Raw genomic sequence first — 27,846 nt, 5'->3', positions numbered from 1 at the left:
GGCACATAAGGACAGGGATAAGCGTTGACGTATGCTGTGGCCAATCCTTTGATGGTAGTTCCTGAAGGGAATGGGCATCAGAGATATGGATAGATAGATCACTTGGCTGAACTCAAAACTGGTGAATCTATAATGAGATCTTTTGTCATAAGTAAGATCTTAGAAGACTGTTTGAAGAGATTGGCACTTTTGCCCAATGAAATCTTAAAGACTTTTGGAAACCAGAATTTTTCAGGTGGAGCATTCATTTTTCCACCCAAGAATATCTAAAACCCATGATGAGTGTCTCTTGTTGAATTAAGAGATTAGTCGTACTGGTTTTAACTGGTCTCTATGTTATAATCTTTGGTGTGAGGATGATACTTTCTATGTTGACCATTCTTAGAAATCTTTGGTAGGAGGAAATCAACAGAAGAGGTCTTTGGCATTCCTGGAACCCCTTTGTCAGTTGGTTCCTTAGTCCAAACGTTGTGGATCTACTCTTTATGAGGGTGGATTCCTCTTTCAGGAGAGTTTCTTTCTGATTTGCCTTTGGATTATTATCAGAAGGCATTTGTTTCCACTTTTGGCTGTTTTTCTTTTACCAGGAGGATTTTTCTCTAAACTCCCCTCCTTCATGCGACCTTGATTGTCAGTGCTCGAAGAATTAATCAACAGGTTTTGGGATTTGAAATACCATTTCTCTCCAAGTTGGAGCCCCATAAGCAATTCTCCACTTTGCATACCCTGCCTTGCTTTCCTTCTCTCTCTTTTCTATTTCCATTTACTTTTACCAATGATGCTTACTTTTGGGTTGATGCATATAATCCCGATGAGCAAGTGTGTTGATGATGTCATCAGTATGGTGGACTCTGGTGAAAGGCAGGCTTGAAATGGGCAAGCTGCTGTTGCCACAGGATATTGTTTACTTATGTGTGTGGAAAGCAAGCACTCCCTCACCAATTATTTGTTGTGTTAAAAGGGCCAAACCCACTAAATATTGGAGATATCTTACTGTTGCAGAACACTGCCATAGAAAGAGAAAAGGTTTCTCAAACTTTAGAACATATTTCTTGGTGTGACCTCTGGTTGTTCTTTCTTTGCATTGAGGATCCTGAATGTTGTAATATAGTCTTCCATTATTTTGGTCTTTTCAATGGTGGGCAACTTTATATCCTCTTACCTTTTCATGTAACTCAGCTCTCTTATTTCAGGTACCTATCTCAGGGTCTTTTTTCTAGACCATTTCAGTTAAATCTGCATGTTCCTGTATTTGGGATGACTATACTTGAAATGTATATTCTGATTTTAGGTCTGCTATAAGTTGTATATGATTTATTAAACACCTTATCAAAGTACTTAAATGTGATTCTGATATTATTATATGCATGTTCAAGGCTGTGCCCCATACGGGAGTAGGGTATGGTGGACTCCTTTAGAGAGGGAAGGTTTTCAACAGTGCTGTATTCTTTTCTTCCACTAATATTAAAGCTTTGTCAAAGGTGACTTCTCACTTACAGTGTTACCACTTGCTGGCAGAGCCTGGAAACACCTGTGACTCAATTATTAACCAGTAGAAAGTTTATCTCCGTAATGGTGTTCATGACTTCTCATTACTTGATTTGTATAAGGACCAGACTTGTATCACAGATATGACATAAAATATTGATCCCAGATCTTATTAGTGGTTGGGGTCTATAAAGTTAAGGTCATAAGGTCTTGAGTACTAAAAGAAATATGTATCAAGTTTGTATCTCAGATGATTTATGTAAAATCTATCTTTGGTTAAGTTTTGGTGGTCAAGGTCTCAAGATCGTATGATTGGATATGTGTCGTACTTGTACCACAGATGCTGCCTACAAAATTTTTAAGGCTAGGGGGTCAGAAGTCATGGTTGCAAGGTTTTACATTCAAAGATATTTTTGTGTACATGAGATCTCTTCATTGGATGATTTGGTATGACCTATATATATATATATATATATATGTATATGTATATGTATATGTATATATGTAGGTTTGCGGCAGGAGTGTGTGATGTCTCTATGGTTGTTTAATTTGTTTATGGATGGGGTTGTTAGGGAGGTGAATGCAAGAGTTTTGGAAAGAGGGGCAAGTATGAAGTCTGTTGGGGATGAGAGAGCTTGGGAAGTGAGTCAGTTGTTGTTCGCTGATGATACAGCGCTGGTGGCTGATTCATGTGAGAAACTGCAGAAGCTGGTGACTGAGTTTGGTAAAGTGTGTGGAAGAAGAAAGTTAAGAGTAAATGTGAATAAGAGCAAGGTTATTAGGTACAGTAGGGTTGAGGGTCAAGTCAATTGGGAGGTGAGTTTAAATGGAGAAAAACTGGAGGAAGTAAAGTGTTTTAGATATCTGGGAGTGGATCTGGCAGCGGATGGAACCATGGAAGTGGAAGTGGATCATAGGGTGGGGGAGGGGGCGAAAATTCTGGGAGCCTTGAAGAATGTGTGGAAGTCGAGAACATTATCTCGGAAAGCAAAAATGGGTATGTTTGAAGGAATAGTGGTTCCAACAATGTTGTATGGTTGCGAGGCGTGGGCTATGGATAGAGTTGTGCGCAGGAGGATGGATGTGCTGGAAATGAGATGTTTGAGGAAAATGTGTGGTGTGAGGTGGTTTGATCGAGTAAATAACGTAAGGGTAAGAGAGATGTGTGGAAATAAAAAGAGCGTGGTTGAGAGAGCAGAAGAGGGTGTTTTGAAATGGTTTGGGCACATGGAGAGAATGAGTGAGGAAAGATTGACCAAGAGGATATATGTGTCGGAGGTGGAGGGAACGAGGAGAAGAGGGAGACCAAATTGGAGGTGGAAAGATGGAGTGAAAAAGATTTTGTGTGATCGGGGCCTGAACATGCAGGAGGGTGAAAGGAGGGCAAGGAATAGAGTGAATTGGAGCGATGTGGTATACCGGGGTTGACGTGCTGTCAGTGGATTGAATCGGGGCATGTGAAGCGTCTGGGGTAAACCATGGAAAGCTGTGTAGGTATGTATATTTTGCGTGTGTGGACGTATGTATATACATGTGTATGGGGGTGGGTTGGGCCATTTCTTTCGTCTGTTTCCTTGCGCTACCTCGCAAACGCGGGAGACAGCGACAAAGCAAAAAAAAAAAGAAAAAAAAAATATATATATATATATATATATATATATATATATATATATATTTTATTTTTATTTTGCTTTGTCGCTGTCTCCCGCGTTTGCGAGGTAGTGCAAGGAAACAGACAAAAGAAATGGCCCAATCCACCCCCATACACATGTATATACATACACGTCCACACACGCAAATATACATACCCATACATCTCAATGTACACATATACATACAGACACAGACACATACATATATACACATGCACAAAATTCACACTGTCTGCCTTTATTCATTCCCATCGCCACCTCGCCACACATGGAATAACATCCCCCTCCCCCCTCATGTGTGCGAGGTAGCGCTAGGAAACGACAACAAAGGCCCCATTCGTTCACACTCAGTCTCTAGCTGTCATGCAATAATGCCAAAAACCACAGCTCCCTTTCCACATCCAGGCCCCACACAACTTTCCATGGTTTACCCCAGACGCTTCACATGCCCTGATTCAATCCATTGACATCACATCGACCCCGGTATACCACATAGATCCAATTCACTCTATTCCTTGCTCACCTTTCATCCTCCTGCATGTTCAGGCCCCGATCACTCAAAATCTTTTTCACTCCATCTTTCCACCTCCAATTTGGTATCCCACTTCTCCTCGTTCCCTCCACCTCCGACACATATATCCTCTTGGTCAATCTTTCCTCACTCATTCTCTCCATTTGCCCAAACCATTTCAAAACACCCTCTTCTGCTCTCTCAACCACGCTCTTTTTATTTCCACACATCTCTCTTACCCTCACATTACTTACTCGATCAAACCACCTCACACCACACATTGTCCTCAAACATCTCATTTCCAGCACATCCACCCTCCTGCGCACAACTCTATCCATAGCCCATGCCTCGCAACCATGCAACATTGTTGGAACCACTATTCCTTCAAACATAGCCATTTTTCGCTTTCCAAGATAATGTTCTCGACTTCCACACATTCTTCAAGGCTCCCAGGATTTTCGCCCCCTCCCCCACCCTATGATTTACTTCTGCTTCCATGGTTCCATCCGCTGCCAGATCCACTCCCAGATATCTAAAACACTTTACTTCCTCCAGTTTTTCTCCATTCAAACTTACCTCCCAATTGACTTGACCCTCAACCCTACTGTACCTAATAACCTTGCTCTTATTCACATTTACTCTTAACTTTCTTCTCTCACACACTTTACCAAACTCAGTCACCAGCTTCTGCAGTTTCTCATATGAATCAGCCACCAGCGCTGTATCATCAGCGAACAAAAACTGACTTGCTTCCCAAGCTCTCTCATCCCCAACAGACTTCATATTTGCCCGTCTTTCCAAAACTCTTGCATTCACCTCCCTAAAAACCCCATCCATAAACAAATTAAACAACCATGGAGACATCACACACCCCTGCCACAAACCTACATTCACTGAGAACCAATCACTTTCCTTTCTTCCTACACGTACACATGCCTTACATCCTCGATAAAAACTTTTCACTGCTTCCAACAACTTGCCTCCCACACCATATATTCTTAATACCTTCCACAGAGCATCTCTATCAACTCTATCATATGCCTTCTCCAGTTCCATAAATGCTACATACAAATCCATTTGCTTTTCTAAGTATTTCTCACATACATTCTTCAAAGCAAACACCTGATCCACACATCCTCTACCATTTCTGAAACCACACTGCTCTTCCCCAATCTGATGCTCTGTACATGCCTTCACCCTCTCAATCAATGCCCTCCCATATAATTTACCAGGAATACTCAACAAACTTATACCTCTGTAATTTGAGCACTCACTCTTATCCCCTTTGCCTTTGTACAATGGCACTATGCATGCATTCCGCCAATCCTCAGGCACCTCACCATGAATCATACATACATTAAATAACCTTACCAACCAGTCAACAATACAGTCACCCCCTTTTTTAATAAATTCCACTGCAATACCATCCAAACCTGCTGCCTTGCCGGCTTTCATCTTCCACAAAGCTTTTACTACCTCTTCTCTGTTTACCAAATCATTTTCCCTAACCCTCTCACTTTGCACACCACCTCGACCAAAACACCCTATATCTGCCACTCTATCATCAAACACATTCAACAAACCTTCAAAATACTCACTCCATCTCCTTCTCACATCACCACTACTTGTTATCACCTCCCCATTATCCCCCTTCACTGAAGTTCCCATTTGCTCCCTTGTCTTACGCACTTTATTTACCTCCTTCCAGAACATCTTTTTATTCTCCCTAAAATTTAATGATACTCTCTCACCCCAACTCTTGTTTGCCCTCTTTTTCACCTCTTGCACCTTTTTATTGACCTCCTGCCTCTTTTTTTTTTATACATCTCCCACTCATTTGCATTTTTTCCCTGCAAAAATCATCCAAATGCCTCCCTCTTCTCTTTCACTAATAATCTTACTTCTTCATCCCACCACTCACTACCCTTTCTAATCAACCCACCTCCCACGCTTCTCATGCCACAAACATCTTTTGCGCAAGCCATCACTGCTTCTTTAAATACATCCCATTCCTCCCCCACTCCCCTTACCTCCTTTGTTCTCTTCTTTTTCCATTCTGTACTCAGTCTCTCCTGGTACTTCCTCACACAAGTCTCCTTCCCAAGCTCACTTACTCTCACCACCCTCTTCACCCCAACATTCACTCTTTTTTTCTGAAAACCCCTACAGATCTTCACCTTCGCCTCCACAAGATAATGATCAGACATCCCTCCAGTTGCACCTCTCAGCACATTAACATCCAAAAGTCTCTCTTTCGCGCGCCTGTCAATTAACACGTAATCCAATAATGCTCTCTGGCCATCTCTCCTACTTACATACGTATACTTATATATACTTATATATATATATATATAGGTTCGGTAAAATGCTATCTGCTGGCTATGTGCACCTGTTGGGAAATAACCGATGTAGACCCCATTGCTAACCAACGTGAGACAATGGATATTCGAGTACATAGTATTCGAATAGTTATTTCCTATTAGCCAGGCCCATAGCCTAGCGGTAGCATTCCCACCTGTTCCACAGGGGTCCCTGGGTTCGATCCTGGCTGTTGGAGGTTTGTATGTTCTATGAAGGTGCGCGTTCCTATGCACTTTGTTCATATATATATTTTTTTTTTTCATACTATTCGCCATTTCCCGCGATAGCGAGGTAGCGTTAAGAACAGAGGACTGGGCCTTTGAGGGAATATCCTCACCTGGCCCCCTTCTCTGTTCCTTCTTTTGGAAAATTAAAAAAAAAAAAACGAGAGGGGAGGATTTCCAGCCCCCCGCTCCCTTCCCTTTTAGTCGTCTTCTACGACACGCAGGGAATACGTGGGAAGTATTCTTAATCCCCTATCCCCAGGGATAATATATATATATATATTTCATACTATTCGCCATTTCCCGCATTAGCGAGGTAGCGTTTAGAACAGAGGACTGAACCTTTAGTGAATATCCTCTCTTGGCCCCGTTCTCTTTGTCGCTTTGTCACTTTCTCCCGTGTTAGCGAGATAGCGCAAGGAAACAGACGAAAGAATGGCCCAACCCACCCTCATCCATATGTATATACATACACGTCCACACATGCACATATACATACCTATACATCTCAACGTATACATATATATATATATATATATATATATATACACACACACACGCTTATACATATATACACATGCACATAATTAATACTGTCTGCCCTTATTCATTCCTGTTGCCAGCCCGCCACACATGAAATGACAACACCCTCGCCCTGCATGTGCGCGAGGTAGTGCTAGCAAAAGACAAACAGAGGCCACATTCGTTCACACTCAGTCTCTAGCTGTCATGTATAATGCACCGAAACCACAGCTCCCTTTCCAAATCGAGGCCCCACAAAATTTTCCATGGCTTACCCCAGATCTTTCACATTCCCTGGTTCAATCCATTTACAGCATGTTGACCCCAGTATACCACATTGTACCAATTCACTCTATTCCTTGCACTCCTCACCCTCCTGCATTTTCAGGCCCCGATCACTCAAAATCTTTTTCACTCCATCTTTCCACCTCCAATTTGGTCTCCCACTTCTCATTCCCTCCACCTCTGACAGATATATCCTCTTTGTCAATCTTTCCTCACTCATTCTCTCTATGTGACCAAACCATTTCAACACACCCTCTTCTGCTCTCTCAAGCACACTCTTTTTATTACCACACATCTCTCTTACCCTTTCATTACTTACTTGATCAATTCACCTCACACCACATATTCCTCAAATCTATTTCAGTCCACCCTCCTACCTTTACAACCCACCTCCCACGCTTCTCATCCATACATCTTTGCGCAAGCCATCATGCTTCTTTAATTATACATCTCACTGTCCTCCCCACTACCCTTACACTCCTTGTTTCTTATTTTTCCATTCTGTATCAGTCTCTCTGGTTATTCCTTCACAAAAGTATCCTTCCAAACTCACTACTCTCACCACCTCTCACCAATTAATTTTCTTTTTCTGAAAACCTACAATCTTCACTTCGCCTCCACAGATAATATCAGACATCTATCCAGTTGACCTCTCAGCACATTAACATCCAAAGTCTCTCTTTCGCCGCACGTCAAAATTACACGTAATCCAATAATGCTCCTCTGGCCATCTCCACTTACATACTTAAACTTATAATACTTCATTATATGTATATAGGTCGGTTAAAATCATGTGCTATGTGCACCTGTTGGAAATAACCGAGTGAACCCCATCCTCAACCAACGGAGACAATGATTTCGAGTACAAATAGTTTCAATGTTATTTCCTATTAGCCAGGCCCATCAGCAACTCGTACGATTCCACCTTGTTCCACAGGTCCTCAGGTTCGATCTCTGCTGTGGAGTTGTAGTCTATGAAGGTGCGCGTTCCTATGCAATTGTGTCATATCCTATCATTTTTTTTTCATACTATTCGCCATATGTCCGCATAGCGAGTAGCGTTAAGAACAGAGGATGGCCTTTGAGTGAATAACTTCACCTGGCCCCCTTCTCTTGTTCCGTCTTTGAATTAAAAAAAAATAAACGAGAGGGGAGGATTCCCAGCCCCCCGCTTCCCTTCCAATAGTCGTCCATTCTACACACCAGGGAATACGTGGAAGTATTCTTAATCCCCTATCCCCAGGATATTAATATATAATAAAAATTTCATACATGCCATTTCCTCATTAGGAGTACGTTTAGAACAGGACTGAAACTCTTTAGAATATCCTCTCTTGGGCCGTTCTGATCTTTGTCGCTTGTCACTTCTCGTTTAGCGAATAGCGAAGGAAAGACGAAAAATGGCAACCCACCCTCATCCATAGTTATACATACACGTCCACTGACATGACATCTACATAACCTATACATTTCAAGTTACATTATATATTAAATATAATATATACACACACACACGTTTACAATATCAATACATAATTAATACTGTCTGCCCTTAATCATCTGTTTCACCCGCAACTGAATGACAACCCTCGCCCTGCATGTGCATTATGCTAGCAAAGACAAACTAGGGCCATTGTTCACACTCAGTCTCTAGCTGTCATGTAAATGCACGAAACCACAGCTACTTGCCAAATTCGAATCCTCCACAAAATTTTCCATGGCTTACCCCATGATTTCACATTCCCTGGTTCAATCCATTTACAGCACATGGACCCCAGTATACCACATTGTACCAATTCACTCTATTCCTTGCACTTCTCTACCCTCCTGCATTTTCAGGCCCCGATCACTCAAATCTTTTCACTCCATCTTTCCACCTCCATTTGGTCTCCACTTTCATTCCCTCCACCACTGACAATATATCCTCTTTGTCAACCTTTCTCCACTCATTCTCTCCACATTTCCAAACCATTTCAACACACCCTCTTCTGCTCTCTCAACCACACTTTTTATTTCCACACATCTCTTTTACCCTTTCATTGCTTACTCGATCAAACCACCTCACACCACATATTGTCCTCAAATATTTCATTTCCAACTCATGCACCCTCCTCCGTACATCCAAGCCATTTCAACACATCCTCATCTGCTCTCTCATCCACACTCTTTTTATTTCCACACATCTCTCTTACCCTTTCATTACTTACTCGATCAAACCACCTCACACCACATATTGTCCTCAAACATCTCATTTCCAATACATATACCCTCCTCCATACAACCCTATCTATAGCCCATGTCTCACAACCATATGATATTGTCGGAACTACTATTCCTTCAAACATACCCAATTTTGCTCTCCGAGGTAACATTCTCTCCTTCCACACATTCATTGTTGTTCCCAAAACCTTCACCCCCTCCCCCACCCTGTGTCTCACTTCTTTTTCCATGGCTCCATTTGCTGCCAAGTCCACTCCCAGACATCTAAAACACTTCACTTCCTCCAATTTTTCTTTATTCAAACTTACATTCCATTTAACTTGTCCCTCAACCCTCCTGAACCTAATAACCTTGCTCTTATTCACATTTACTCTCAACTTTCTCCTTTCACCCACTTTTCCAAACTCAGTCACCAACTTTTGCAGTTTCTCCCTTGAATCAACTAACAGAGCTGTATCATTGACAAACAGCAACCGACTCACTTCCCAGGCCCTCTCATCCCCAACAGACTGCATACTCGCCCCTCTCTCCAAAACTCTTACAATTACATCCCTAACCACCCCATCCATAAACAAATTAAACAACCATGAGGACATCACACACCCCTGCCACAGACCGACCTTCATTGGGAACCAGTCACTCTCCTCTCTTACTATTTGTACACATGCCTTACATCCTTGGTAAAAACTTTTCACTGCCTCTAGCAGCTTACCTCCCACACCATATGCTCTTAAGACCTTCCACAAAGCATCTCTATCAACCCTATCATATGCCTTCTCTAGATCCATAGATGCTACATACAAATCCGTCTGTTTTTCTAAGTATTTTTCACACATTCTCCAACCTAAACACCTGATCCACACATCTGAAACCACACTGCTCTTCCTCAATCTGATGCTCTGTACATGCCTTCACCCTCTCAATCAATACCCTCCCATACAATTTCCCAGGAATAATCAACAAACATATGCTTCTGTAGTTTGAACACTCACCTTTATCCCCGTTTCCTTTGTACAATGGCAATATGCATGCATTCTGCCAATCCTCAGTAACTTCACCATAATCCATACATACATTGAATATCCTTACTAACCAATCAACAACACAGTCACCCCCTTGCCGGATTTCATCTTCCACAAAGCTTTCGCTACCTCTTCGCTCTTAACTACGCACACCACCCTGACCAAAGCACCCTATATCAGCCACTCTATCATCAAACACATTCAACAGACCTTCAAAATACTCACTCCATCTCCTTCTCACTTCATCACTGCCTGTTATTACTTTCCCCTTGGCCCCTTCACCAGTGTTCCCATTTGCTCTCTTGTTGTACACACATTACTTATCTCCTTCCAAAACATCTTTTTATTCTCCATAAAGTTTAATGATACTCTGTCCCCAACTCTCATTTGCCCTCTTTTTCAAACCTTGCACCTTCCTCTTGACCTCCTGTTGCTTTCTGTTATACATCTCCCAGTCATTTGCACTCCTTCCTTGTAAGTATCATCCAAATGCCACTCTTTTGTCTTTCTCTAACAACTTTACCTCTTCATCGTACCATTCACTACCCTTTCTAATCTGCCCACCTCCCACCTTTCTCTTGCCATATGCATCTTTTGCACATGCCATCACTGCTTCCCTAAATTTATCCCATTCCTCACCCACTTCCTTCACATCATTTGCTCTCACCTTTTGCCAGTCTACACTCAGTCTCTCTTGGTACTTCCTCACACAAGTTTCCTTCCCAAGCTCACTTACTCTCACCACTCTCCTCTCTCCAACATTCTCCCCTCTATTATGAAAACCTATACAAATCTTCACCTTCACTTCCATAAGATAGTGATTAGACATCCCTCCAGCTGCCCTTCTCAGCACATTAATATTCAAAAGTCTCTCTTTTACACACCTATCAATTAACCTGTAATCCAGTAATGCCCTTTAGCCATCTCTCCTACTTACATACGTATGCTAACATATATCTCTCTTTTTAAAGCAGGTATTCCCAATCATCAGTCTTTTTTCAGCACACCAATCCACAAGCTCTTTACCGTTTCCATTCTCAATGCTGAATACCCCATGTACACCAATTATACCCTCAACTGCCACATAACTCACCTTCACATTTAAATCCCCCATCACTAATACTCAGTCATGTGCACCAAAGCTGCTGACACACTCACTTAGCTGCTCCCAAAATACTTGCCTCTTATGATCTTTCGTCTCGTGACCAGGTGCATAAGCACCAATAATCACCCGTCTTTCTCCATCCACTTTCAGTTTTACCCACATCAATTTAGAATTTACTCTCTTACACTGTATCACATACTCCTACAACTCTGCTTCAGGAGTAGTACTACACCTTCCTTAGCTCTTTTCCTTTCACCAACCCTTGACTTTACTCCTAGGACATTTCCAAACCATTCTTCCTCTTTACCCTTGAGCTTCATTTCGCTCAGAATCATATCATTCAGGTTCCTTTCCTCATACTTTCTACCTATCTCTCCTTTCTTCTCATCTTGGTTACATCCACACACATTCAGACACCCCAATCTGAGCCTTCAAGGAGGATGAACACTCCCCGCTTGACCCCTTCTTCTGTTTCCCCTTTTAGAAATTGAAAAAGGTTGGGAGGGTTTCCAGTCCCCCTCCCACCCCCTTTAGTCAACTTCTACAACTCGGGGGGGAATACATGGGAAGTATTCTTCTCACCAATGTATTTGTATCCCTGGACCTGGGGATCCCCTGAATTCATATGTCTCTATTCTTTAAGGATGAAGATTATGCTAACAGAAGTAGAGGGAATACTAGAAAGTTGATAAAAATCATGAACAAGTTGAAATGTGTTCTGTAAAATTATATCAACATTTCATAGTATAGGAAAGAGGGGCAGATTAGGGTTGTGGATTTAGATGTAAACAATGAATAATGGATCTGCCTTTTTTGCAATGCGATCTAATATAAGATTTTCCAAAGTGATTATTCCTTTCATTCTTTAGGTACAATTAATTTTATCTTGAAAATTTTTTTGCTTTGTTGATAATACTTAAAACTAATACAGCAGGTTCACTGCATTCTTATACATGTTTTATATTTCTTTTTTTCTAAATTCCTTGTGCTTCCCTTGCTCTTTGCATATTTTATTGTTTCAACTTATATTTTACTCTCAGCCACAACCATACTTGTTTCCATTATTATCAGTCTTATATTCAAAAGAGTCCACACTGAACTGGCTACATCCTTTGCTATTCATTTATTCATAAGTATGTGGTTCAGTATCATGCTTTCTAGTTACCTACCTTCTGTCTTTCAAAACTCTTGAGTTTGGTTTATAGCATTCTTCTTGGATTTGTGTCTTATTGCAGTATTCATTCCAAAGCGGTGGTGTATTTACAAAATGTAAATCAACCAAACGACTGAACTGATAATGTTTTTTGGATAAGAAATACTTCATCTTATTTAGACCCACATATGCCATGTGGTCTCCTTGCAGATTCTAGGGGGAAGGACCATATTTCCTGCATGTATAAATTCAGTCTCTTGCGACACATTCATTTGCTACCCATTTTTGATTAGTTAATAATGTGCATGTATTTGCTATTTTAATGGTATAAACATACTAGTACCTAGATAGCACATAAGCATGGTGTAACCAGATGTAGTTAGATTTTTGCATGGTAATGTGATAATATATGTATTTAGTGAGGCACTTAATTTTTTGTGATTATTTTCTTGAATGAACTTGCAGATATGAATTACTGAAAAGGTACATCACTTTTTATATGAATCAGTACTTAAAACTTGTTATATGTGACGAATGCTTTTTATTAGTCTTTTCATGAATGTGCATGTCTTTTTATTACTGTAATCTATGTAAACTATTAATTTTTTTTCTTATATGATCTGTAAAATGTAGTTCTAACCAAATTTTTTCTTTGGGGGGATAACGTTTATACATTTAGACCTTTATTTATCTAATAATTCTTGCAACCAGTCCTTCGCTAAAACAATCTTACTGGCCCCAGGACTGGCTTTCAATGGCTGGGACTCTGCTGGAGGTATGCGGTGGGATGGCTGTAGAAACGTCAATGTCCTTCTCTGGGAGGGGTCAACCCAATTTGGCCATCTCATTCAATCCTTCAATACAAACACAAATGCCTGGGTAGCGCAGTAAGTCAGCTGAAATCCTTGCACTCCCATCTTGGTGGTCCCAGTTGTGGTTTGTTACTGAAGGAAGACTAAATTTGATTGAAATGGGGAGTTTAATACTATGTAGTCCTCAGAGTGGGTTATTTCTTGATATTTTGTATATCTTTTTTAGTCTTTTTACTAATGAAGAAACATTTTATTGTCTTTGGAGTATTCTATTCTCATAGATATGTTAAGTTTGATTTGACAAGTATACATATCTTAAATGCATTTACCTGTGTAACACTGAATCTCAAGTGTGTCCCCATTACATAGTGAATTAAAAGATTGGACAAGAACTAGCTCCATCCTGATTTTGGCTTTTTTTTTTTTTTTTTAGTAAGATTAGTCGCAGTTTATGTTTTTATGGCACTATGAGTGTTTTATAGGTCCCTGAATGGCTTTTGCATGATTCAGTTCTCTCTTTTTATTGCTTGCTGCTACTGCTGTCTTAACTGGTTTGTGAGCAAAGTCCAGTAGAATCAGTATGTTTTGCTTAGTGGAACTCATTGTTACAAGTGCATATGACAGCACAGCAAAACTGGTAACTGTAGACTTAACTAAGTCCACATCCTGTTTGCTGACTGTTACTTTAGAAGTTGTTTTTTGCATGTGATTACATCCTTAACCTACAATCCTGATTATGCTCTGCTGTTGATTCCATTTTATTTGATCAGTGAAACCTCAACAGTTGTGGTGGCTCAACACCCCAGTTTAATGACACATTTGAAACACATATTACATTAATAGTTACTTTCTGTAACAGCTTTTTTCCCAGGGTTCTTTTACCTAGGTTAAATCCACTGTCTGGATTTACTTCAGTTCTATGCAATTTTTAATTTGTTCAAAGAGGCACACACCTTATTGCTCCTTTCCACAGTATTTGAACAAACTTTCTGTAATTGAAAATCTGATATGTACAACAAGGTCCTTTCAGAAAGCCACTGCTTGTCGTGCACTACACCATAATTGACGTTCAAAATTCCTCACTTCATCACACTGTTGTAAATCGTACCTCCAGCATTTGGCAAAGGAAACAAGCTTCAACAGTATTGTTAAAGTTTATGTGAAAAGGAAACAGAATTATTTTAGGCACTTTTCAGTTGCCTTTTGCATTTCTCCATGTATTTTATTGATCATTACATAGTTCAGTAATTTCCAAAATAAGTGAAATACATCTTTAATAGATTTCTTAGGCTATCTGATAGGTGATAACTCCACTGAATGACTGAAGAAAATGTTTACTATTATTGACATGAAAAAAAAGTTGTGTGTTCACCTCAGCACAGAAAGTGCATTTGATAAGTTGTGTGCTGTTTGACTGTTTTACATTAATAGAATGTACTGCACTGAAAGAGCATTGTGTAGGGAATCATCATGATCCCACAACTAGCTAACCTTAGTTGTGGAATCATGATAAATGAGGGTAGTACCTCACCCCTTTTTTCTCCACCTCTCTCTCTCTCTCTCTCTCTCTCTCTCTCTCTCTCTCTCTCTCTCTCTCTCTCTCTCTCTCTCTCTCTCTCTCTCTCTCTCTCTCTCTCTCTCTCTCTCTCTCTCTCTCTCTCTCTCTCTCTCTCTCTCTCTCTCTCTCTCTCTCTCTCTCTCTCTCTCTCTCTCTCTCTCTCTCTCTCTCTCTCTCTCTCTCTCTCTCTCTCTCTCTCTCTCTCTCTCTCTCTCTCTCTCTCTCTCTCTCTCTCTCTCTCTCTCTCTCTCTCTCTCTCTCTCTCTCTCTCTCTCTCTCTCTCTCTCTCTCTCTCTCTCTCTCTCTCTCTCTCTCTCTCTCTCTCTCTCTCTCTCTCTCTCTCTCTCTCTCTCTCTCTCTCTCTCTCTCTCTCTCTCTCTCTCTCTCTCTCTCTCTCTCTCTCTCTCTCTCTCTCTCTCTCTCTCTCTCTCTCTCTCTCTCTCTCTCTCTCTCTCTCTCTCTCTCTCTCTCTCTCTCTCTCTCTCTCTCTCTCTCTCTCTCTCTCTCTCTCTCTCTCTCTCTCTCTCTCTCTCTCTCTCTCTCTCTCTCTCTCTCTCTCTCTCTCTCTCTCTCTCTCTCTCTCTCTCTCTCTCTCTCTCTCTCTCTCTCTCTCTCTCTCTCTCTCTCTCTCTCTCTCTCTCTCTCTCTCTCTGCCAGACCACCTCAGTTGGACCTTGTATCTATGTAACTCATTCTCTCTCCTCATTTCCATATATATATATATATAACTCAAAGATTGCTACGGTCCCAACTCTTTAATTTCATGTAACCTGTACCCTTACTGTTTTTCCATGTAGTTTTAATGTGAGTATTTTATCAGACAATACTTTTTCCTTTTATACATGCTTTAAAAATCTAATTGCTCATACTGCAAGCAGTTGGTAGCTATTTCACTGATATGGTAGTCTACTCAGCAGGTAGAATTCATCAGAAAATTTTTAAAGTTTTACTGCAGAATCTTCGTGTGATTAAAATATTTCAGTTTGACACTTTTGATCTGCATCCGGTCAACTCTTTTCTTTGCGTACTGCAATCATGCTCTTACATGAACTCAGTCATATTACATATTTCAGTAGATTAATTGTAATATGTGGATGATAGTGAAAATGTGGTTTTCTCTCAGTTTTAGGGGTGGTTCTTTAGCAGTAGGGCTGTTTCACAATTTTTTTTTCCTCACTTGTTTCCTCTGACTTAAAACTATGCAGTGAAGTGCAGTTTTTGCAGCAGCTTCTGCAAAAATATGATGACTCACCACAAACAGAAATATTCTTTCAGTTATAAGGGAAAAGTGCACACTTGATAGGCCATCAGATGATTTTGTTGCTGAAGTATAAGGTCACCTTTTTGCTGTGATTGGGTGCAGAGATGAAATTTCTTTATCTGTATAGTTCAGGTTTCTTAATTCAAGTAGATATGTTTTTTTTTTAATTTTCCAAAAGAAGGAACAGAGAAGAGGGCCAGGTGAGGATATTCCCTCAAAGGCCCAGTCCTCTGTTCTTAACGCTACCTCGCTATCGCGGGAAATGGCAAATAGTATGAAAAAAAAAATGTTAAAAGAAGTAGAGAGGGTCTATCAGTTTGGTAACTTTTGGGTGTTTATAGTACATGCAAAGCATGTGATTGCTTTACGTAGTTAACTTTAAAGAATGTATAGAACTACAGAGAGGTTGTTTAGAAATTGTCAGATATTTGTTCTCCACATGTTCTTTGACAGCATTTGATTTGCAGGCATGATATGATACTGTTCAGATTGTAATATGTGTTGTAATAGTCTAAATTATGATTTTGAAGATGAATGTTAGATCTGTATTCAAAGGCATGATTGCTGTGTGATTTTGGAATATAGATTTGCTTGATAGGTACTTTTGAAGAACATCCATTAAAACTTTAAAGTGAATGATCTGCTATCCATTTTTTAATGTTAAAATCATAAGAGATAATTTGCATTGAAATTGATAGACTGGAATAAAATGCCAAATTACTAATGTTTTGTAAGTTTTTTCCTGTTTAGAGATATACTTTGTAGGACTGAGTGGTCCGCAATGATGATGATGATCTCTCAAAATTATCTCAGGCTTAGTGGAAAGGTATTTTTTTTTTTTTAGCATTGGAAGTTAGATGCCTCATATGGTGATATATGTCATATGGATTACTGAATAATATGGTCCCTCAGTTTGAACTGTTTTGATCATGATAATGATTTATTCCTTAACCTGGGTTTCAGTAGCTTTGTGCTCTCACATCTCTGCCAGAGTTATTCATAGAATATTTATTGAAACCATCCTCATAGCTATATTTTGATTATTTTCATACATTAGATTAATAGAAATATAATATCCTTTGCTGACCTTCCCTTTTTGTTTTATCCCTCAGATTTCTGCTTCTTTAAGCTGCAAAGCTTATACCGTTATGATAGATTGGTACCTGCTATGCCTGGGATGCATGCACATCACAAGTGTGCACCCACTGCCTTGCAGGCTGCTGACTGCAGTGTCTGGTTTTCATCTCATCCTTTAGTCATACTTATTTTGTAGTTGCTAATGTGGCTGACTGCAACCAGTTTTTGCATAACGTGGAGAGACTTTGAACAGGAAAAGCAGTAAAATGAAATTCTTTACAAAAAAATGTGTTTTAATGTTGTACTGTTTAATTGAACGAAGCTGAACATTTATGTCATAATGTGTTCTGTCTTGAATAACTCTTGGCTGTTGCAGAGGATATAGGCAAACACCAGACACTGCAGTCCAAATAATGATTTACAGCAAAGTTTTTTCATGCTTGTCAGTGAGTTTTTACTCCCATTTCCAATTTTTTATTCATCTCTAATCATTCCTTCCCCTTTCCTGGTTACTTGTGAGGTCCAGTGAATTATTGTTACAATAATCATGTGTATTGTATTCCCTGTTTTGACTCACACAGGTGACTTTTACATTTAAACATTGATTCCTCAATAGATGCCTTAATACTGCTTTTAGTATCACTGTTGACTTTTCTCTATATCCCTGTCCGCCTAAATAACTAGATCCCTCCCATCCACCCTTGTAGGCCTCTCGTACTCTGGTAAGGACGCAAATGGCAACTGCCTATGGAACGGCTGTGCTAATGTCAAGATCGGACTGTACGAGGGGGCCACTACTTTTGGGCACATGATTGCTTCCTTCAACACTAATACAAATGCTTGGGTGGCCCAGTAAGTAGGTGCTAACACTATAGCTTGCTTTCATGCACTTTTTCCTCCTGGTGTTAGATAACTTAATGCATATATAGTATTGGATGAAAATATGAACTTGGACTACTTTACAGTAAATGTCCTCATTAGTAATGGAAAATTTAAGCCAAGGTAAATGTCTTGATCTGTATGCTCCAAGTTAGTTTCATTTTTACTTGATAACTGTTAACTTCTGTGAATGTTTGTTTAACTTCTGTGAATGTTTGTTTATGCCTACTTATGATATTTAAGGATGATGATTATTATTATTTCTTAACATCATATTTAGAATCACATATTGATGATTTCTTGTATTATTAAGTGTGGTATTTGTGTATGTTAAAGTGAAAGAAGCTGTGATTGATTGATTTTTAGATATTCATTATAAGTTGTTCTGAATATTTATGATTGATATTCATGATTATTAAACAGATAAAGAATTAAGTATTTGATGTGAGTATGGTAAGTTTCTTGAATTCATACTAATATCTCATCATTTCATGAGCTTTTTCCCCTTTAGCCTTCTTGGTTGTCAACAAGATGTGTGTGAGTCCAACAAGCAGATCTTTTGGAAAGAAAAGTCATATGGGTATAGAAGGGAGGGGAGTCTGACCTTCTGGTGTGCCACTTCCATCTCATCCAAATGTAGTTAGACCATTCAGCTCACCATTCTGTTTCCATGTCACTTTCCTTGCATCCACCAAGTAGATCAAACATAGTTTAAGGTCAGATCTCACCAGATTTAAATTTTTTTGCAAGTTACCTTTTTTATAGATCTTTGCATGGTACTTTTTGAAATTGTGTATATATATGTGTATATGAGTGGATGGGCTATTCTTTCTTTGTCTATTTCCTGGTGCTACCTCGCTGATGCGGGAAACAGCAATCAAGTATAATAATAATGATGATAATAAAAATTACACATGGCAGCTATAGAATGAGTTGAATGTGGTCTTTTTTGTCTTTTCCTAATGGGTTGGCAACAGGAATGGATGAAGGCAGCAATTATGAATATTTTCATGTGTGTATATATATATATATATATCTATATGTATATATATATATATTATATATATATATATATATATTTTTTTTTTTTTTTTTTTTATACTATTCGCCATTTCCCGCGATAGCGAGGTAGCGTTAAGAACAGAGGACTGGGTCTTTGAGGGAATATCCTCACCTGGCCCTCTTCTCTGTTCCTTCTTTTGGGAAAAAAAAAAAAAAAAAAAAAGTTTTGAAATTCTCTGTTTCCTAGTATGAAAAAAAACATTGCATAAAAAGTAAAGAATGTTTACAAACAAGTGAGATAACGCAACTTATATGGCTGTGGTATAGCCCTAAAATTAATGCATTTGATCATCGGGCAAAAGATTAGTTTGGGGATGAGCCCCGTGAGAGAATTCGTTGATGACACATTGCTATTTGTGAAAGTACATATGAATGTAATGAATAAATACAAATGTGAGCCAGCATAACTTGATAGGATACAGTATAATGGTAAAGTTAATGCATAAATCACCTGGTGGTGGCAAAGGAAGGAAGGAAGTGGATGAAGGTACATTGGGGGTGAGCCTCGTGATTCAAATTTACTGATGACACTTGGAACTAGTTATATGTATTATTTACACATATGTATACTTTAACTTTAATGAGTATGTACAATTCAAAATTGTTTTAGGAGAATAGTAGTCTTTGGAATAAGCTCCTGAAGTGAGCAGGGCAACCATCAGCAGCTGTATGAATGTCAGATTATTTGTAGAGGAATCTAAACAAAACCTACCAACATTAGTGCTCATATGATGACCCTTGGCGTTTGCTATGTAAGTCTTCATATGAAGGCTCCCAGCATTTATTAGTTAGTTCAGCATAGGAAAGAAATGGAATCAAGCTTTAGCATTCCATAGATTCATAAAGTGTCATCCAAGATATATATGCTAGCATTCTGATGATTCATATTGCCTTATCCAAGAAATGAAATAACATACATATATGTTTTGGTGATGCTGTATGCTTCATAATGCCTTAGAAATTCACCAAAAATCCATTTTTGCATCACTCAGTGAATCAGATGTAAAAAAGAGCAATAACCAGAAAAAATGGAGGAAATAAAAGATTTTTTTTTTTTGTGTGTGTAATATTTTTTCTTGGTAAGATGGTGCCAAGAAAAGACAACAAAAAGCTACATTGTTTTTTCCTGCATTAGTGAGAGTGGTGCCAGGAAAAGACAACAAAAGCTACATTCATTTACATCCATTCTCTAGCTGTCATTTGTAATGCATGAAACGACAGCCCCCATATATATATATATATATATATATATATATGATAGAATGTAAGAAAATAAATTCTCGATTAATATGGGTAAAATTGAAAGTTGATGGAGAGAGGTGGGTGATTATTGGTGCATATGCACCTGGGCATGAGAAGAAAGATCATGAGAGGCAAGTGTTTTGGGAGCAGCTGAATGAGTGTGTTAGCGGTTTTGATGCACGAGACCGGGTTATAGTGATGGGTGATTTGAATGCAAAGGTGAGTAATGTGGCAGTTGAGGGAATAATTGGTATGCATGGGGTGTTCAGTGTTGTAAATGGAAATGGTGAAGAGCTTGTAGATTTATGTGCTGAAAAAGGATTGATGATTGGGAATACCTGGTTTAAAAAGCGAGATATACATAAGTATACTTATGTAAGTAGGAAAGATGGCCAGAGAGCGTTATTGGATTACGTGTTAATGGACAGGCGTGCGAAAGAGAGACTTTTGGATGTTAATGTGCTGAGAGGTGCAACTGGAGGGATGTCTGATCATTATCTTGTGGAGGCTAAGGTGAAGATTAGTATGGGTTTTCAGAAAAGAGGAGTGAATGTTGGGGTGAAGAAGGTGGTGAGAGTAAGTGAGCTTGGGAAGGAGACCTGTGTGGGGAAGTACCAGGAGAGACTGTGTACAGAATGGAAAAAGGTGAGAACAATGGAAGTAAGGGGAGTGGGGGAGGAATGGGATGTATTTAGGGAATCAGTGATGGATTGCGCAAAAGATGCTTGTGGCATGAGAAGAGTGGGAGGTGGGCTGTTTAGAAAGGGTAGTGAGTGGTGGGATGAAAAAGTAAGAGTATTAGTGAAAGAGAAGAGAGAGGCATTTGGACGATTTTTGCAGGGAAAAAATGCAATTGAGTGGGAGAAGTATAAAAGAAAGAGACAGGAGGTCAAGAGAAAGGTGCAAGAGGTGAAAAAAAGGGCAAATGAGAGTTGGGGTGAGAGAGTATCATTAAATTTTAGGGAGAATAAAAAGATGTTCTGGAAGGAGGTAAATAAAGTGCGTAAGACAAGGGAGCAAATGGGAACTTCAGTGAAGGGCGTAAATGGGGAGGTGATAACAAGTGATGGTGATGTGAGAAGGAGATGGAATGAGTATTTTGAAGGTTTGTTGAATGTGTCTGATGACAGAGTGGCAGATATAGGGTGTTTTGGTTGAGGTGGTGTGCAAAGTGAGAGGGTTAGGGAAAATGATTTGGTAAACAGAGAAGAGGTAGTAAAAGCTTTGCGAAAGATGAAAGCCGGCAAGGCAGCAGGATTGGATGGTATTGCAGTGGAATTTATTAAAAAGGGGGGTGACTGTATTGTTGATTGGTTGGTAAGGTTATTTAATGTATGTATGACTCATGGTGACTGAGTTTGGTAAAGTGTGTGGAAGAAGAAAGTTGAGAGTAAATGTGAATAAGAGCAAGGTTATTAGGTACAGTAGGGGTGAGGGTCAAGTCAATTGGGAGGTGAGTTTGAATGGAGAAAAACTGGAGGAAGTGAAGTGTTTTAGATATCTGGGAGTGGATCTGTCAGCGGATGGAACCATGGAAGCGGAAGTGGATCATAGGGTGGGGGAGGGGGCGAAAATTTTGGGAGCCTTGAAAAATGTGTGGAAGTCGAGAACATTATCTCGGAAAGCGAAAATGGGTATGTTTGAGGGAATAGTGGTTCCAACAATGTTGTATGGTTGCGAGGCGTGGGCTATGGATAGAGATGTGCGCAGGAGGATGGATGTGCTGGAAATGAGATGTTTGAGGACAATGTGTGGTGTGAGGTGGTTTGATCGAGTAAGTAACGTAAGGGTAAGAGAGATGTGTGGAAATAAAAAGAGCGTGGTTGAGAGAGCAGAAGAGGGTGTTCTGAAATGGTTTGGGCACATGGAGAGAATGAGTGAGGAGAGATTGACCAAGAGGATATATGTGTCGGAGGTGGAGGGAACGAGGAGAAGAGGGAGACCAAATTGGAGGTGGAAAGATGGAGTGAAAAAGATTTTGTGTGATCGGGGCCTGAACATGCAGGAGGGTGAAAGGAGGGCAAGGAATAGAGTGAATTGGAGTCATGTGGTATACAGGGGTTGACGTGCTGTCAGTGGATTGAATCAAGGCATGTGAAGCGTCTGGGGTAAACCATGGAAAGCTGTGTAGGTATGTATATTTGCGTGTGTGGACGTGTGTATGTACATGTGTATGGGGGGGGGGGGGGTTGGGCCATTTCTTTCGTCTGTTTCCTTGCGCTACCTCGCAAACGCGGGAGACAGCGACAAAGTATAAAAAAAAAAAAAAAAAAAATGACTCATGGTGAGGTGCCTGAGGATTGGCGGAATGCGTGCATAGTGCCATTGTACAAAGGCAAAGGGGATAAGAGTGAGTGCTCAAATTACAGAGGTATAAGTTTGTTGAGTATTCCTGGTAAATTATATGGGAGGGTATTGATTGAGAGGGTGAAGGCATGTACAGAGCATCAGATTGGGGAAGAGCAGTGCGGTTTCAGAAGTGGTAGAGGATGTGTGGATCAGGTGTTTGCTTTGAAGAATGTATGTGAGAAATACTTAGAAAAGCAAATGGATTTGTATGTAGCATTTATGGATCTGGAGAAGGCATATGATAGAGTTGATAGAGATGCTCTGTGGAAGGTATTAAGAATATATGGTGTGGGAGGCAAGTTGTTAGAAGCAGTGAAAAGTTTTTATCGAGGATGTAAGGCATGTGTACGTGTAGGAAGAGAGGAAAGTGATTGGTTCTCAGTGAATGTAGGTTTGCGGCAGGGGTGTGTGATGTCTCCATGGTTGTTTAATTTGTTTATGGATGGGGTTGTTAGGGAGGTAAATGCAAGAGTCCTGGAAAGAGGGGCAAGTATGAAGTCTGTTGGGGATGAGAGAGCTTGGGAAGTGAGTCAGTTGTTGTTCGCTGATGATACAGCGCTGGTGGCTGATTCATGTGAGAAACTGCAGAAGCTGGTGACTGAGTTTGGTAAAGTGTGTGGAAGAAGAAAGTTAAGAGTAAATGTGAATAAGAGCAAGGTTATTAGGTACAGTAGGGTTGAGGGTCAAGTCAATTGGGAGGTGAGTTTGAATGGAGAAAAACTGGAGGAAGTGAAGTGTTTTAGATATCTGGGAGTGGATCTGTCAGCGGATGGAACCATGGAAGCGGAAGTGGATCATAGGGTGGGGGAGGGGGCGAAAATTTTGGGAGCCTTGAAAAATGTGTGGAAGTCGAGAACATTATCTCGGAAAGCAAAAATGGGTATGTTTGAAGGAATAGTGGTTCCAACAATGCTGTATGGTTGCGAGGCGTGGGCTATGGATAGAGTTGTGCGCAGGAGGATGGATGTGCTGGAAATGAGATGTTTGAGGACAATGTGTGGTGTGAGGTGGTTTGATCGAGTAAGTAACGTAAGGGTAAGAGAGATGTGTTGGAAATAAAAAGAGCGTGGTTGAGAGAGCAGAAGAGGGTGTTTGAAATGGTTTGGCACATAGAGAGAAATGAGTGAGAGAAAAGATTGACCAAGAGGATATATTTTGTCGAGGTGGAGGAACGAGGTAAAGAGGAGACCAAATTGGAGGTGGAAAGATGGAGTGAAAAAGATTTTTGTGTGATCGGGGCCCTTGAACATGCAGGAGGGAAAAGGAGGGCAAGGAATAGAGTTGAATTGAGCGATGTGGTATAAAGGGGTTAAAGTGCAGTGTTAGAATCAAGGGCATGTGAACGTCTGGGGTAAACCATGAAAAGCTTTGTATGGAGTATATTTGGGTGGGTGGTGTATGTATGTAATGGGGGGGGTTGGGCATTTCTTTCGTCTGTTTCCTTGCCTACCTTCGCAAACGCGGAAGGACAGTGCATAAAGTAAAAAAAAAAAAAAAAAAAAAATTATATATTATAGTTTTGATCGAAGTTGAGAACGTAAGGAATAGAATGTTGGAAATTTAAAAAGAACGTTGTTTGAGTATAGAAAAGTGTGTTTTGAAAGTTTTGGAAATGAGAGATGAGTGAGGGAAAGATTTGACCAAGAGATATTTGTCGAGGTGGAGGAGCAAGAAAGAGGAGAACAAATTGGAGTGGAAGAGATGGATGAAAAAAGTTTTGTGGAATGATCGGGGCTGACATGCATGGAGGTATAAAGGAGGCAAGAATAGAGTTTGATATATTGGAGCAGAATGTATAATACGGTGTTGACTGTTTCATAGTTGAATAAAAAACCATTTTGAACGGTCGGTAAAAAAGAAAACCGAAAAGGGGGAAAAAAAGGGTTTTTTGTGTTGTAATTTTTTTGGGGGGGGTGGGGGCCAAAACCAAACTTTTTTTCCTGCAAGGGGGGGCCAGGAAAAAGAAAAAAAAAAATTAAAATTTTATTATTTAATATGGACAGATAAGTAATAAAAAAATTTTTTAAAAATAAAAAAATTGTTTGAGAGGCAGAAGAGGGTAAAAAAGTGTTGGAAAAAAAGGGGGGATGAGAGGAAAGGGTTTGAAGGGTTTGGGTGGGAGGTGGGAGGGGAAAAAAAGGGGGAGGGGAAGAAAAAGGGAGAGGGAAAATTTGGAGGGGAAAAGGATGGTTTTGTTTTGGGGGCCAAAACCAGGAGGTGAAAGGAGGCAAGGAATAGAGGAATTGGAGCGATGTGGTTTACCGGGGTTGACGTGCTGTCAGTGGATTGAATCAAGGTATGTGAAGCGTCTGGGGTAAACATGGAAAGCTGTGTAGGTATGTATATTGCGTGTGTGGACGTATGTATATACATGTGTATGGGGGGGGTTGGGCCATTTCTTTCGTCTGTTTCCTTGCGCTACCTCGCAAACGGGAGACAGCGACAAAGTATAATAAAAAAAAAAAAATATATATATAATATATTTATACTGTTTATATTAAGTTATCATAGTAATATATGAATAATATTAATGGAATTTCGCTGTCTCCCGCGTTTGCGAGGTAGCGCAAGGAAACAGACGAAAGAAATGGCCCAACCCACCCCCATACACATGTATATACATACGTCCACACATGCAAATATACATACCTACCCAGCTTTCCATGGTTTACCCCAGACGCTTCGCATGCCCTGATTCAATCCACTGACAGCACGTCAACCCCGGTATACCACATCGATCCAATTCACTCTATTCCTTGCCCTCCTTTCACCCTCCTGCATGTTCAGGCCCCGATCACACAAATCTTTTTCACTCTATCTTTCCACCTCCAATTTGGTCTCCCACTTCTCCTCGTTCCCTCCACCTCCGACACATATATCCTCTTGGTCAATCTTTCCTCACTCATTCTCTCCATGTGCCCAAACCATTTCAAAACACCCTCTTCTGCTCTCTCAACCACACTCTTTTTATTTCCACACATTTCTCTTACCCTTACATTACTTACTCGATCAAACCACCTCACACCACACATTGTCCTCAAACATCTCATTTCCAGCACATCCACCCTCCTGCGCACAACTCTATCCATAGCCCACGCTATATATATATATGTATGTATATGTACATATAGGTTGAAATGTATGAATACGTATATGTGGGTGTTTATGTATATACATGTGTATGTGGGTGGGTTGGGCCATTCTTTTGTCTTTTCATTGCGCGACCTTGCTAAGGCAGGAGACGGCAATTAAGTATAATAAAGAAAATATTAATGATAATGATAATGATGATAAGTAAGTAAACGAGCTTGGAAAGGAGATTTGTGTGAGGAAGTACCAGCAGAGATTGAGAGTAGAATGGCAAAAGGTGAGAGCAAATGATGTGAGGGGAATTGGTGAGGAATGTGTGTATTTAGGGAAGCAGTGATGGCTTGAGCAAAAGATGCATGTTGCATGAGAATTGGGCAGATTAGAAAGGGTAGTGAGTGGTGGGATGAAGAAGTAAAGTTGTTAGAAGAGAAAAGAGAGGCATTTGGATGATACTTGCAAGGAAGGAGTGCAGATGACTGGGAGATGTATTAAAGAAAGCAGCAGGGTGTCAAGAGAAAGGTGCAAGGGTTGAAAAAGAGAGCAAATGAGAATTGGGGCAAGAGAATATCGTTAAACTTTAGGGAGAATAAAAAGATGTTCGGGAAATAGGTAAATAACGTGCGTAAGACAAGAGAACAAATGGGAACATCGGTGAAGGGGGCAAGTAATAACAAGTAGTGTCAAGTTAAAAAAAAAAGCAGGAGAAAAAAAAGGATTTTAACCCAAGAAAATGTAATTCCCCTCAGCATGTTTAAGTTGTCAGTGACTCCCTGCTGCTCCACATTATCCTTCTAGTGTCCTTGTTACCGCTGTCATTTATACAGTTTATTTCTGGCGTTGTTCTTAAAGTATACCTGAAGGTATTTATAGTCTTAGCATGCATGCACTACATCTGACGGTAACTTATTCCAGTGCTCAACACATCTATAGGAAAAGAAGCTTTTTCCCACATCTGCACTATCTTTTAGCTCTGAGTTTTATTCCATTTGTCCTGGTAACCACATTTTCTTGTATTTCGAAAAAATGTTCATGATTTACCTTGTCAAACTTGTTCAGAATTTTGAACACTTGGATTAAGTCACCACGAAGCCTGTTTTTCAAGGGAGAAGAGATTCAATTGTTTTAGCCTTTTTTCATATGCCAGATTTCTAAGGGATGGGATGAATTTTGCCACATATCTTAGTACTTGCTTTAATTTTTTTGTCATCTTTTTTTATAGTTTAGGGACCATAACTGGACTACATATTCAAGCTATGGTCTTGCTAGAGAATTATAAAGTGTGAGAATTGTTACTAGTGTCTTGTAATTTTTAGTTAGTTACTTTAGTTAGAGTTTTTGTGTAGTTTGTGGTTGTAACGTATATTCTTGTCTCCAAAGTACATAACTTTACAATTGTCTACATTAAACTTCATTTGCCATCTGTCTGACCTCTCTGATAGTAAGTTAAGATCTCTGAATCATTTCGCATTCCTGCCTGTTTACAGCTCTACCTCCTAGTTTAGTATCATTAGCAAACTTGGAGATCTTAGATATGAGAACAAGTTCTAGGTCATTAATGTATATTATGAAAAGATTTGGTCCTAGGACCAACCCCTTTGGTACACTACTCGTTACGTCTAGCCAATCTGAGGCTTCACCATTTCATGTTACATGCTGCTTTCTTCCAGTAAGCCAGTCTCTGATCCATGTACAGAGTTCTTCTGATTCCTTGTGCTTTAAGTTTATGTAAAATCTCTTGTGAGGTACTTTTTTGAAAGCCTTTTGGAAATCTAAATATACTACACCAAACAGTAATTTTTCATCCCAGTTCTTATAAATGACATTGATATATTCCAGCAAATTTTTCAGGTAGGGTCTTCTATTATGAAAACGGTGTTGATTGTCTGATATTATTTTGTGTTCCTTTAGAAACATGACAATTTTATCTTGTATTATTTTTTCTATCATTTTACCTAACAACCTAACACTGACAT

General features: G+C 39.8%; 1 protein-coding gene across 3 annotated transcripts in view; it reads left to right on the top strand.

Moving 5' to 3' along the window:
- nes (lysophosphatidylcholine acyltransferase 3 protein nessy) overlaps positions 1–27,846 on the top strand; it is a 98,383-nt gene that overhangs the window by 54,558 nt on the left and 15,979 nt on the right. Inside the window, exons 8-9 of one of the 3 annotated variants that reach the window (XM_071665161.1) lie at positions 13,286–13,430; positions 17,959–18,108. In XM_071665161.1, the coding sequence (XP_071521262.1) occupies positions 13,286–13,430; positions 17,959–17,977 (164 nt within the window). In that variant the 3' untranslated portion in view covers positions 17,978–18,108. Of the gene's footprint in view, positions 1–13,285; positions 13,484–17,958; positions 18,217–27,846 lie in introns of those variants that run through there. The other 2 variants (XR_011713128.1, XM_071665162.1) reach the window with 2 other exon arrangements.

Source organism: Panulirus ornatus, chromosome 9, assembly GCF_036320965.1.
Source record: "Panulirus ornatus isolate Po-2019 chromosome 9, ASM3632096v1, whole genome shotgun sequence".
NCBI classification, from domain to species: domain Eukaryota; kingdom Metazoa; phylum Arthropoda; class Malacostraca; order Decapoda; family Palinuridae; genus Panulirus; species Panulirus ornatus.
Note: the sequence above shows the minus strand (reverse complement) of the source record. Positions and strands in the feature narration are given on the sequence as shown.